This window comes from Pyrus communis, chromosome 15, assembly GCF_041283825.1.
Source record: "Pyrus communis isolate YQ-2024b chromosome 15, ASM4128382v1, whole genome shotgun sequence".
Taxonomy (NCBI): Eukaryota; Viridiplantae; Streptophyta; class Magnoliopsida; order Rosales; family Rosaceae; genus Pyrus; species Pyrus communis.
In genome coordinates, this window is record NC_142579.1 from 26,248,771 (window position 1) to 26,261,727 (window position 12,957).

The following is a 12,957-nucleotide window of genomic DNA, read 5'->3' on the forward strand; positions in this document are numbered from 1 at the left end:
TTGGAGTAGGTCCTACTATAAAAAAAAAAAATTCCATTGGGCAAAAGAATAAGGATCCTCTCCAAATCTTCTTTGTGAGGATCCCGATGATCCTCTAACCATGTCTATTCATTGTACATTATGCGGTTAGAAATCATTAAACTTTTTATTTGAAATTGAAAACAAATAGTACCTGATGAAAACTAGCCACACGATTTATGATGAACGGATACAATTAAAGGCTACATTCTATGCAAAAAGGTATTTAGACAACTTGTTTAATTAATTATTAAATCCATATCAGCACATAACAACAAATTTTACAGAATTGTGGCAGAAAGAACATATTGATTTGCGACATCTATTTTCAAAAACTACATTTATTGATTTTCAATTTTAGGGACCATTTTGATGGTGTAGGTCAATTTCAGGTACCGTCTTTGTGATGCCCCGCCCCCGAAATACTTATTTTCGGGAAATAATTCCTATGATAGGCCCAATTTAAACTCTTGTTTAAATTACTTCCATTAATCACGATTCTTTACTTCAATTCCTTAATTCCTCACAAAACTATATCCGTATTTTAATTATCAAACATACGAATAACTTATCAATTTAATCCCCAAATTCCTTCTATTAAAACAAATTCTCAACAAAAGATTAATTCTCGATTATTCAAGGCTGCATCTAACACTGTTAGACTACCTACGTACCCTTAAGTGGGATCAAGCCTTTCGTAGTTCAGCTTTCCACTTTCTAACTCATTTCCGAAAACCATTCAAGTGACTAACAATCACTTACGAGGTTCAAAAAAAGGAATCACACCAAATGCATATCAAATATGGATTCAGAATATCAATATTAGCTTAAAAAGATGGCATCGGCTCACTGCCCACGCGCCACCGCAGGTGGTGGTCGGCCGTCCCGACTCGCTGAAAAATTCAACTATCTCCAAAAATTACCAAATTTTACATAAATGTAGAGCAAGTTAAGGGGAACAACTTTTATACCTGGGCCGAAGTCCATTTTGGCTAGGAAAAGCCTCAAATCACCATGAACCCGCTGGAACCCTAGAATTTAGGTGTCCTCAATTGGACTCCTTAATAGCACCGTGGCCCTCAAACTTGTTTGGGCTTTTTTCTAGGCCTCAAGAGAACGATATAGGTGGTGGTGATCGAAGGAATTTGTTTCAAATTCGGTAGATCGTCATCTATGAACTCGTGCACCCATCGGTGCGGTTTGCCTAATTTCAAGGCCAATTTTCATCTAATTTATGGTGGAATAGGTAGAACGAAGGTCATGGAATGTTTTTCAGGTGGTGAAGGGCTTCAATTCGTCGAAATTTGACCGGGAAACGGCTGGAGTTCAATGCATCCGCCAATTGGGTCGCAGAGTCAAGAGACCCGGTTCCACACCCCCCCCCCCCCCCCCCCCCCCATTTTTTCTCCTTTTCTCCTTTCCCTCCTTTTCCTCTCCTCTGATTGGTCCCTCTCTCTCCCTTTATCTCCTTCCCTTTCCATTACAGTCGTCTATCTCTTTCCTTTCTCTTCTTTTCTTCTCATCTCAGCTACCCACGTGGCATAATCTTAGTACTCAAGAAAATCTGGAGCCTTGTAAAAGGGATTAAATTTACAAAAATGTCCTTAACTTTAAATGCTAATAACTCCTTCGTTCCGTTTCACGAACGGTTTTTGCTTACTCGCTCATAAGATCATCCTCTATCCAAATATATCAAGAAATCCGATAAAATATATAAAGATAAAATACGTCCTCGTATAATTACATTAAGCCAACTAGGAGCATTTCCGTCTTTTCAACCTAACAATAAATTTCACAACATAATTTATAATAATTTCCGGAAACAAAACTTTAAAAGTTCTTAATTCAATTTTTCATACTCATAAATCGATTTATTTTCGATTTTTCTCCGCATATTCATATATTTAAATTTTCAAGGTATTACAATTTTGATGGTGTGAGTTAATTTCAGGAACTATTTATGATAAAAACCTATAAATCTTGTGCGGCCCATTTATGTGCCACATCAGCACTTAACGAAATTTTTAACATAATTGTGACGGAAAGATCACATTGATTTGTGACATCTATTTTCAGGGACTACATTGATTGATTTTCAATTTCAGAGATCATTTTGATGATGATGACCAATTTTATAAATCATTTGTGATAAAAACCTAAATAATAAAGCCCTTCACTGCTTGATTGTTGATAGCCGAGCCAGCGGGGTAGGATTTTATGTTCTCGGAAATCAAGATATCCCTCATCGTCTACATTGCCAACTAATTAATCAACATATTGTTGTCAGTAATAGACAAACAACAAATTAATAAGATCTCAAAACGCTGCAACCGACCAAGCCATCTAAATTCGAACCCCAATCACCATACTTGTGAATATAGAACCAAGCCGACACAACACAAGGTGGATAGGGCCAAGGGAATATGTAAAACACCCTTACTATGACGGAGGTTGTAGAACACTTCACCTAAATTTTATGGCATGTCGATAAAACAAAGGGCCGCCACTGCTTGATTATTGATAACCGAGCCGGCGGTTTGTATATTATCGGAAATCAAGATGTTTCACATCGTCGACATTTGCCAACAAATTAATCAAAGATGTTGCTGACGCTGAGGGACAAACTATGGTTCTCTTAACACCAATTCCATCCTAGTATCGTCTCACATATATAATTTTTATTTCTTTTCACTTTTATATTCTTTCTAATTCCCACCAATAAAAACAGAGATTGAAAATAAATAAACAGATTGATGCTATCTTCCTTGTTTGGTTAATTTGCTCATCACACCAAATGTTAGTAAATAAATTAAGAGGGGGGGTGGTTTGATACAGATGTCTAGGTTTTAAAATTTTAAGATTAAATATTTATGTCTTTTAGAGTTTTGATTAAATATTTTTCTACAATTTAAGTGCCACATGGATTAGAAGTAGCCTTTTTTATAATTTAAATTACCCAACTTGCCATTATATAAATATACCTTTTAATTCCTAGATAATACATCAAAACTCCTAAAATCTTGTAGATAAATATTGTAGAATTTAATTCCAATACAAAGTCTTTCAAAATACCCATGAATGTGACTTGCCATTATATTTAATTTACCTTTTAATTTTCTTACATAATATCTCAAAACTCCAAAATTCTTGTAGATAAATATTGTAGTAGTCAATTTTAATAAAAAGTCTTTCAAATTACACATGAAACGTAGATTTCTTCTTGGTACATATTTGATACGTTACTTAATATATCTTCTTGGTACATATTTGGAATGTTCGTTTGTTTTTTTTTTTTTTGTCTGTATTTGGTATGTTTATATTTATTAAAAAAAAATTGGTACATATATTTCCTCTTGATTAAACATATATTTCTCCTTGGTACGTATTTGATACGTTACTTTATATATCTTCTTGGTACGTATCTGGTACATTCATACTTCTTTTTTGTATGTATTTGATACATTTATAGATTATTTTGGTACATTTATACTTATTTAAAAAAAACATATTTGGTATGTTACTTTATATATCTTCTTGGTATGTATTCGGTCCGTTTAAATATATTATCTAAATGTACTAGCCTCAAGCCTCCAAAAATAGAGAATAGGTCTAATTATCTCACATGATATCAATATAAAATAGTGAAAAAAACCACTAATTGAAATGGATAAGCCCATTCAAAATTCAAAAATGAGGATCACAGAATTCTAACATGGGAGAAGAAACTGGCTTCCGAAAAAAAAGGTTATGTACAAAAATATATCAACCTGAAAGGATATATGTGGAATTTAATAATTAACATTTTAAATTAAAAAAAAACACAATAATTACATGTAATATAAATAAATATAAAAATGCTAACATGGCTATTGTTTAGGCGTCCTAATCAAATTTCAAAATAGAACGAATGTTTAATCTAAAGAATATTAAAAAAGTGCAGAGAATTCTAATTTTCCCTAAATTAAAATAAAATACTCTGCGTTACACATTTGACTGACCCCGGCTCTTACTAATTTCCAATAAATTAACTATTTTTGGTTAAATCTTCACTTAGGTGGGTCCCATGCACTAACCAACCAGTAGTTGCAGAGTGTGAGTACAATAACAATGAGCCCCCATGATCTTTGCCATTTCCCTCCCCATCTCCACAAAAATATAGTGAAGCCTGCATCAGAGATGGCCCCAACAGACAAAGGCTTCAAAGCCTATGCAATGAAGGCTGGCGACGGCCCTAACAGCTATGCCAACAACTCCACTTTCCAGGTTTCGTCTTAATTTGTAACCCTTTTTTTTTGTCAATCTTATTTTGTAATCTTTACTCTTTTGCATTTTTCAAAGCAGGGCAGTTCTCGTTCCATCTTTTCTTCTTGTTATTGTTTGCTAAATTTTGGTCTGTTAGTATAACGAAATTGAAGATTGTTTCAAAACATGGATTACGTAACCAGATACTTGTTGTAGTTGTGCGTACTCTTCACATCGGTAATGAATATCGTACCGGGCACTGAAATTAAGATGCACAATCTCATCTGTTTTTCATCTTCTACAGAAAAGAGCTGTGGATTCTGCCAGGGAAGTCATAAGAGAAGAAATTGCAGAAAAGCTGGACACGCGCACGTTGTCGTCGTCATCCAGTACCTTTCACATTGCAGATTTGGGTTGCTCAGTTGGGCCAAATACATTTTTTGCAGTTGAAAACATACTTGAAGCTGTGCAACTAAAGTATCAAACTCAAGGACCGAGTTCTCGAACCCCCGAATTTCAAGTTTTCTTTAATGATCATTCCGGAAATGATTTTAACATGCTCTTCAAATCGCTGCCTCAGAATAGGAATTACTACGCCGTAGGCATGCCAGGTTCTTTCTATGGTCGGCTATTTCCTAAAGCTTCCATTAACTTATTTCATTCTTCTTATTCCCTTAGTTGGCTTTCAAGAGTGCCAAAAGAGATACTGGACAAGGAGAGTCCTGCTTGGAATAAAGGAAAAATCCATTACTCAAATTCCACAAGCCCAGGAGAAGTAATAAGGGCTTATGAAGCTCAACATGCTGAGGACATGGAATGTTTCCTTTCTGCCAGGGCACAAGAGATCATGTATGGAGGATTGATGATGCTTATTATTATGTGCCGCCCCAGTGGTACCCCTCATTTTGATACTTTGGCAACTGCGACCTATGAAACTTTAGAATCTTGCCTCATGGACATGACCAAAGAGGTACGCCATGATAAAAATGAAATATACATCTGTACATCCCCTCCGTTGAGGGATCTTTCAAATAATTTTATTTGAGAGACACCTCTGGTGCTTATTCTATAACTTTTCTCAACGATCCAAACTGTTTAGTACATCATTTATAGATCATTTATACAAAAAAAATTAGGCAAATCCAAAAACCATTAAAACATATAATTATAGTGAAGAAAATAGACAAATACGGCTTTTCAAAGAAACGCTAATATAACTACCATTTAATCCAACGGTCAAATGGTTTTGCATTTGGGTAATTTTTGATAGAGATGATCTTTCAAAGAAGATCTAAAAAAATGAATGATAGGATTGTTGCAATATATACAATGTGGAGTGGCCACTTAGTACTACGGTCTAGTAGTATTTCTCTTCACTTGTAAGTGAGAGGTCTTAAGTTCGATTCTCGCCAAAAATGAGTTTGAACTACATTATTACTAGCTCATTGTGAGGCTAAACATACCCCTCCCTTTTAGTGTAGATAATATCGTTTATTAAAAAAAAAAAAAAATGTGGAGTGCGTCCTATAAAGCGTCCTTATTAGAGGGATCCTCAACATAAGGGGAATGTTACATCCATTGGGAGACACTATATGCATGTATAATTGCACAAAAAATTATCTTTGTGACGTCAATGTATTTTGCCATAATGCAGGGAAAAGTTAGCGAAGAGAAAATTAATTCATTCAATATACCTATATATTTCATGTCTCCGGAAGAGGTGGAAGTTGCTGTAGACAGAAATGGAAACTTCAACATAGAGAGAATACAAATCTTACCAAATGTATTGACAAGTACTACTCTCTCTAATGCCTCAATATTTACATCTCACCTTAGAGCTGTCGTGGAAACACTCCTCAAGGAGCACTTTGGAGACGAAATGTTAGATGAGCTCTTCAACTTATATCACAAGAAAGTTGCAGAGCAACCCTCCAAGTTTGGGTCGGGGAAGGCTATTATTTCTCTCTTTGTGCTTAAACGCAAGGAGAATTGATGTTTGTATTTCTCTTTTCTTACTGCGCGCACTTTTGTTTATGATTTGAATAATTTCGGCAATAAAAAATCGCAGGAGTGAAGCTTTTATGTGCGGATATAGTCTCATTGTACAGTTGTACTAATCGAGTTAAGAGAACTGAGAAATGGTAATATGATGCGTATTAGACTTTGGAAATTGAACGAAATATTCAAAAAGGTTTTTATCACAAATGGTTTCTGAAATTGACCTTCATTATCAAGATTATCCCTGAAATTAAAAATTAATCAATGTAGCCCCTGAAAATAGGTGTTGCAAATCAATGTGGTCTTTCCGTCACAATTCTGTTAAAAATTTTGTTAAGTGCTAATTTGGCACATAAATGGGCTTCACAAGATTTATGGGTTTTTTTTCACAAATGGTCCCTGAAATTGACTCACACCATCAAGACGGTTCCTGAAATCGATCCACACCATCAAAATAGTCCCTAAAATTGAAAATCAATCAATGTAGTCCTTGAAAATAGGTGTCACAAATCAATATGATCTTTCCGCCACAAATATGTAAAAAAAACTTGTTATGTGTTGATGTGGGTTTAATAATTAATTAAAAAAGTTGTCTAAATACCTTTTTGCACAATGGAATTTTTTTTTTCTTACAGTAGGGCCTACCCCGAAGAGAGCTCCCTTCCATAAATTCTCAAAGGCACAAGGCTTAACCAAGGCCTAAGAGGGGGTGTGGTAATAGTTTTCAATCAACAATGGATGCACCTCGGTTATAACCTCATTATCTCAAGGTAGACCTCGTCGTTCATTTCATCGCCAGACTACTAGGGAAGCGCCGAACAAGCTCTTCAAGATTAAGGTTGTGAGGATGTTGATCGCCTAAATGTTAATGGTGATGTCCCAGAAGTCATTGCCAATGGGCCAAGCCGTCACCAAAGGTGATCTTGATCCAGGTTCAATTCGGTGAAGTGTGTCGAAGTGTGTAAAGATGGGTGTATTGAGATTTTTTTTAGAGAATACAGAGTGAATGAGGTATAGAAATGTGGGCTGGGATCAGAGGTGATTGTAGGACTGGGTTTTTGGGTTGACAATTTTTTATTAACTATTAAATTATTAAGCCTATTTGTAATTTTTTTTTTTTTTAATTTCATTAGACTTGTGTGATCCATTTATGTGTCACATCAATACATAACAGAATTTTTTATAGAATTGTGACGGAATAACTACATTGATTTGAGACACTTACTTGAGGGACTACATTGATTAATTTTCAATTTTAGGGACCATTTTGATGTCGTGGGTCAATTTCAGAGACCATTTTGATGTCATGGGTCAATTTCAAGGACCATTTGTGAGAAAAAAGGACTTATGGGGCCATTTATGTGCCACATCAGCACTTAAGAAATTTTTTAACATAATTGTGACGGAAAGACTACATTGATTTGCGACACCAATTTTCAGGAACTACATTGATTAATTTTCAATTTCAGGGACCATCTTGATGGTGAGGGTCACTTTCAGGGACCATTTGTGATAACAAATCTATTAAAAAAGAATGATAAGGGTTAGGTCACGTTGTAGATTGGGGATGGCATGGCAGCCAGTGTCTTGACGGTTGGGGCAATTAATCCTTTTTCTTTCTAATTTGCTTATGGTTTAACTATTTGGGGCAGTGCCATGTGTGAATTTGATAAGTAACCAGCGTCAACATAATAAACAAAACAAACATCATTATGAGGATCAGGGGCTTAGATGGGTATACCAAATCTGCCCGAATTGCTTCAATTTGTAAAGTGAACGGGTCAAACGAGTTGAGAGGGTGTTTAGTGGTATGGAACCATTTGAACCAGTTCATATAAGTCTTCGAGAACTTACATGTAAATCTTTGTATCGATATCCCCCTGGAGAAAAGTGCTAACCACATTTATAATGCTACAATCAATAACAAGGCATTTGAGAGAAGCCTTGCACAATAACGCGTGCACTAAATCACACTATTTTTTCATCTCTTTACACTTCATTTCCCACTTATAACAGGATAATGTTACCTTACCTTAGGTAGTGTAGGAACGACTTGTCCAAACACATTTTCATAAAGAATATAATTCAACTGGGATTGTAATTTCAATTGTCAAATTAGTTTTACATTTTTACTAATCAACAAAGCACTGTTCAATATCGTGACTTTTCATTTATGTCAGTAACTACCATATAATTGAAACATCATCAATGATAATCTTATTCTAATTCCTTATCTCACCCAAACTAGTATGTTGGACCAAGAACTTCAGGTCTCGAGAGTAATTCAGATTAATCTCATGAGATAGAAATGATTGAGACATTGATCGAGTATGGATTCATTTTGCCTTATCCTTCCTCGTCTAGGGAAGTGAATCCTACGAACCGAGTTATCTGTTGTGCTTTAGGCCTATGACAGATTAATTGGTTATTCGCCGGTGTACTAGAACGTCCAACAAGGGTGGCCAACTATCCTCCTAGGGCGACTGACCATCCTTTAGGGGTAGAACACCCATCGAGGATGTTAACTTGCCATCCATTAGGTATGTTTATCCTTGCAGATATGGTTGCAGCTGGTATTTGATTTCTTCACTTTAGCTCGATCAGAGAAACACGTCTAGAGCACATTTTGAAAGCTAGAATACATTGCACTTGCTTATCATACTTGTGTGGTACAAGGATCGAGATGAGACATAGTAGGCAACGTCCACGCTAATTTATGCCCTTGTTCAGGAACATTGACATTCTTATCCCCTCTAACATTGGAATACTATCTCATTAAAGTGACAATTTGCAAATAAGCGGTAAAGAGATCACTTGCAAGGGTTTTAAAGAGCTATTTTGAAAAAGAATCATAATCGAAAGAGATTCACATCCTTTTTTGATGACCCATATTGGTATGTTTCAGCAACACAACGTGACACATAAAATGCACACCTAAATGTGTAAGCGTGAAATGTGAAGTTGTACCTAATAACCAGCTGTAATGTCAAAATGATTTGGGTGACAATGAGCCTTAAAGGAACCAACATAGCTGCAAACAAGATTGCATAGCCCTAGGTAGTTGGTGCATTCACAAAATTGGGGCAATGAATGTAATTGTGCTTTATGATCACTCTGCAAGGCTGTTTGGGGGTGACCATAGAGAATTCGATGTTCAATTTGCAAACTCAAAAGACATGCAATACTTATCAAAACATCTTCTATATAAACTCTCTAGTATTATCCAGTCTTCCAGACTCTATGGGATAATTAAGGTGGTGAACCCTTAGGTTAAACTCAACCAAGAGGTTAATAGTGCGTGGACAAACATGTGACCAATGTGTCGGTAAATCAACCAAAACCATAGGTAATTACACAGTCCACCTTTTGGTTGGATTAGTCCATAATTATTCCCTTGAATTCATTGTGAAAAGAGAGCCATTTAGTATTTTTGCTAGGGATAACATATCTAATTTTCCAAACGAGCAGGCTTGGCAAAGTGTGCTTGTAAGCACAAGATCCTTAATTTAGGTAAGGAGACGCGTCGTATACGTGGCATTGTTGTTGTTATTCGACCTATGTGTCCCAAATAGTCGTGCCAAAGCAAGTAAACTGCTCAAATCACTCGGTTTCAGGCCGACCACATATGGCACAACCCAATTTGGAGGCAGACTATTAGCCCCAAAACTTAGCTTCAAGCTTCATGTTTTGGAAGTGGTGCAAAGATATTCTTGTTGAGCCAAAATTGTCACGAGAACAGATAATTTAGTCGTGACAATTTCACCCTCGTTCATTTTTCTGAAGAGAGTTTTATTAATTTAAGTTCGACCCTTTCTAGACTACGTGTTGTGGAGCCAAAAATAATCAAGAAACTTATGGAGGTGACACATGTACTTTTGGGTGAAAAAGACAAAATTACCGTCAAGACACACTGGGATTCCAATGCGCATGCAACAGACAATAACAGCTCAATCAAGGAAGAGTCAAAGGTGATCAAAATGGTATTTATTCAAATCATTCTCATCACTCCTCATCAAATCCTCACTCGAAAGGTAACTCCTAATTTTTCTATTCAATTTAGGATTAATTACGAAGTTAATTGCAAGATATTATTCCACATAATATCTTGCAATTATACTCATAAATCCACCATATATGGCTGGTCCCTATTCTCCAAATAGGGTTGGCCACTTCCATATAAATAGCCTCATTCTCCCACTAAAATGCTAGGCCATTACATATTCTCTTTCAAATTTTAACTTTGGCATCGAAGATTCTTCGGCCAAAGCCCCCCATTCATCGTGGGTGCGTGAGGCTTTTGGCCTTAATCTTAGGTGTTATTATTTTGCAGGTGCATTTTCGTCAAAGGAGAAGACGATGGAAATTTGCATCCACAAATTGGTGCTTTCATTGAGAGTCCTAATTCACACGCTCGAAGAAGACTGTCGCATTCAAAGTTCTTATTTCTTGTTCATTTGTAGATTTTTCGTACATCCTTATTCCTAGAATTTTTGGATAAAATTCTTTGAATAAATGTAAAAGAAAAGTATAATGACTAGAAATTCGGAAACCATGACAAACAGAATTTCCTACGTTCAAGGATTTGGACCAAGTGATGGAGATCATGATGTAGCCCTACCACAACGATCCAGAAGACTCAATGTGATAGCTAGTGGAGTGGCACCACCCCCACGGGGCACTATCATTACAGCCACCACGACATCAACCACTGTAGCAACCCTAGGCGAGCTCACAACCCACAGTGAGCAGGAAGCAGTGCGGCAGCCAAAAACCCACACCACTGTGCAACAGTAAGCCCAGCCATCGAAGGTAGCCCAAGTCACTGCCCCAGCAGTGCAAGTGGGCCCAAGTTGTCTAAGCCCAACACTCACGGGCCCAAGGCCAATGTGCTCCCTAGCTGAGCCCAAGCCCAGCGCCCACACGCGCCACACACGGAGCAGCCTGCACACATGGCCCAGCGCATTCCCGTGGCCCTCCTAGCACCCCAAACCGGTACAAGATCGGTTAAACCAGCCCAGCTTCAGATTTCTGGACCGACGATTGAATCGTGGGTATTTTCACCTTATTTCTCCGCAGATTTGACATATCCCAACTTAAATTTAGTGGCCGGAGTCCATTACACTTCCTCTACTCAAGGAAATGCATATCGTCCAAGTTCTTCCAATCTAAATTGCGAACAACACTTATCTCGACAAGTCATAAAGTTGACAAGCGCCCTTGTGCAATAGACGACCTTGGTAAATCACCTCTTGCAGCGTGCCCCAAACAAGGTTTCCCAAAGTAGGACAAGGGCAGACGACGAACATTTCCAGTAGTGTCTCAGCAAGTAGCCATTCTACCAGTCACGAATCAAGCGTTCGGGTAGTACACACTCCCGACTGGGCCTCCAAGATAGCGTATACTTTCTTCTTAACGTGTAGAGGAGCGTGCATTCTTGGCTAGAGCCACACTCCGAAAATTAACATGAGCAACCTTCCAAGCAAAGTGTTGATTTGTGGCTAGGATCTCAAGGAGCATCCTTTACCTCACATCAGAGTAGGTAGCACGACAGACAGAGAGAAACAGTCACTCAATCCGGCTCAAGTTCAACCAGTAGCCCATAAGGAACTAGCTCACTTGCTAGGAACATACCACATGCACCGCAACCGCGACATAGATAAGCTGAACATATGGACAAGTAGCCTAGACTAATAAGTCACGACCGGGGCAGCCGAGAGCTCAACTACCCCTAACAAAGGCAAATTCAGGAAGAAGTAGAAAGGCTTATGATCAAGCGATTACGCGATTTCCAATGCAACGAGATCACTGATGAGGCACTACGAATGGATATAACCAATATAAGTAAGTCACCTTTCATAGAGGAGATCGAGCAGGCAGAGCCTCCATGCAAATTCAGCATGCCACATTTCACATCCTTCAAAGATGATAAAGACCTAAAGAGACACCTAAAGCATTACCGAAACATAATGATCCTCTATTGGAACAATGATGCTCTCATGTGCAAGATATTCGCCACCACTCTACAAGGCGAAACGCAAGATTGGTTCCACACCTTACCACCACGATCCATCCGGAGTTTCAATGAGCTTTCTTTGGTTTTGACCAAGGAGTATTCAACCTATCACTTGATCAAGAAGAAGTCCAACCACTTATTCAACGTGAAGAAGAACCTAAAGAAATCGCTCCACGACTATGTGAAGAGGTTCAAAGCAGAGAAGGTAAAGATAGTTGGATGCAAAGATTCGATAGCTAGTGCAGCCTTCCAAAAAGGCTTCTAACAGATCACCCGTTGTTTGGAGAGTTGATCATGAAAGAATATCTAACTTTAGCAGAGAAGCATGCACTTTGGGACAAAGCTCGGGGAGCAGACAAGGCACCCGATCAGCCTCGAAAAGAATGGCAGTAGCTCAAAAAAAGAAGGACGGGAAACAGTATAACAATAAAAGCAAGCAAGAGGTTAAACGTAAGGACCGATCCCCAATTAAAGGAGACCCAACGCCCAAGAACTACTTTAAGTTCTTTATCTCGATCCACCAAATCATCTGCGACATCAAGAGCGAACCATGGTTAACGCTACCGAAGTAATCAAATGGTGATACCTCCAAGTTGGACCATACTAAGTATTGTGCATTCCATCGAGGTCCTGGTCACACAACCGACAACTGTTACACTTGGAAGAACTACCTAGATAAGCTGGTG

The 12,957-nt window shown here is 37.7% G+C and overlaps 1 protein-coding gene across 1 annotated transcript; it reads left to right on the plus strand.

Annotated features, from left to right (window-relative positions):
* The first annotated feature begins 4,171 nt into the window (after positions 1-4,171).
* Positions 4,172-6,350, plus strand: LOC137728591 (loganic acid O-methyltransferase-like). Its single transcript, XM_068467332.2, has 3 exons — positions 4,172-4,281; positions 4,565-5,230; positions 5,915-6,350. Exons 1-3 carry the CDS (start codon positions 4,195-4,197, stop codon positions 6,251-6,253), a joined length of 1,092 nt encoding a protein of 363 aa, XP_068323433.2. The 5' UTR covers positions 4,172-4,194; the 3' UTR covers positions 6,254-6,350.
* Positions 6,351-12,957: the final 6,607 nt, after the last annotated feature.

Excerpts from the sequence above, each read along its gene's own strand:
- LOC137728591 (XM_068467332.2), top strand. The coding sequence starts at position 4,195 with ATGGCCCCAACAGACAAAGGCTTCAAAGCCTATGCAATGAAGGCTGGC. Across the intron at positions 4,282-4,564 it reads CCAACAACTCCACTTTCCAG|AAAAGAGCTGTGGATTCTGC; the intron begins GTTTCGTCTTAA and ends CATCTTCTACAG. Across the intron at positions 5,231-5,914 it reads TCATGGACATGACCAAAGAG|GGAAAAGTTAGCGAAGAGAA; the intron begins GTACGCCATGAT and ends GCCATAATGCAG.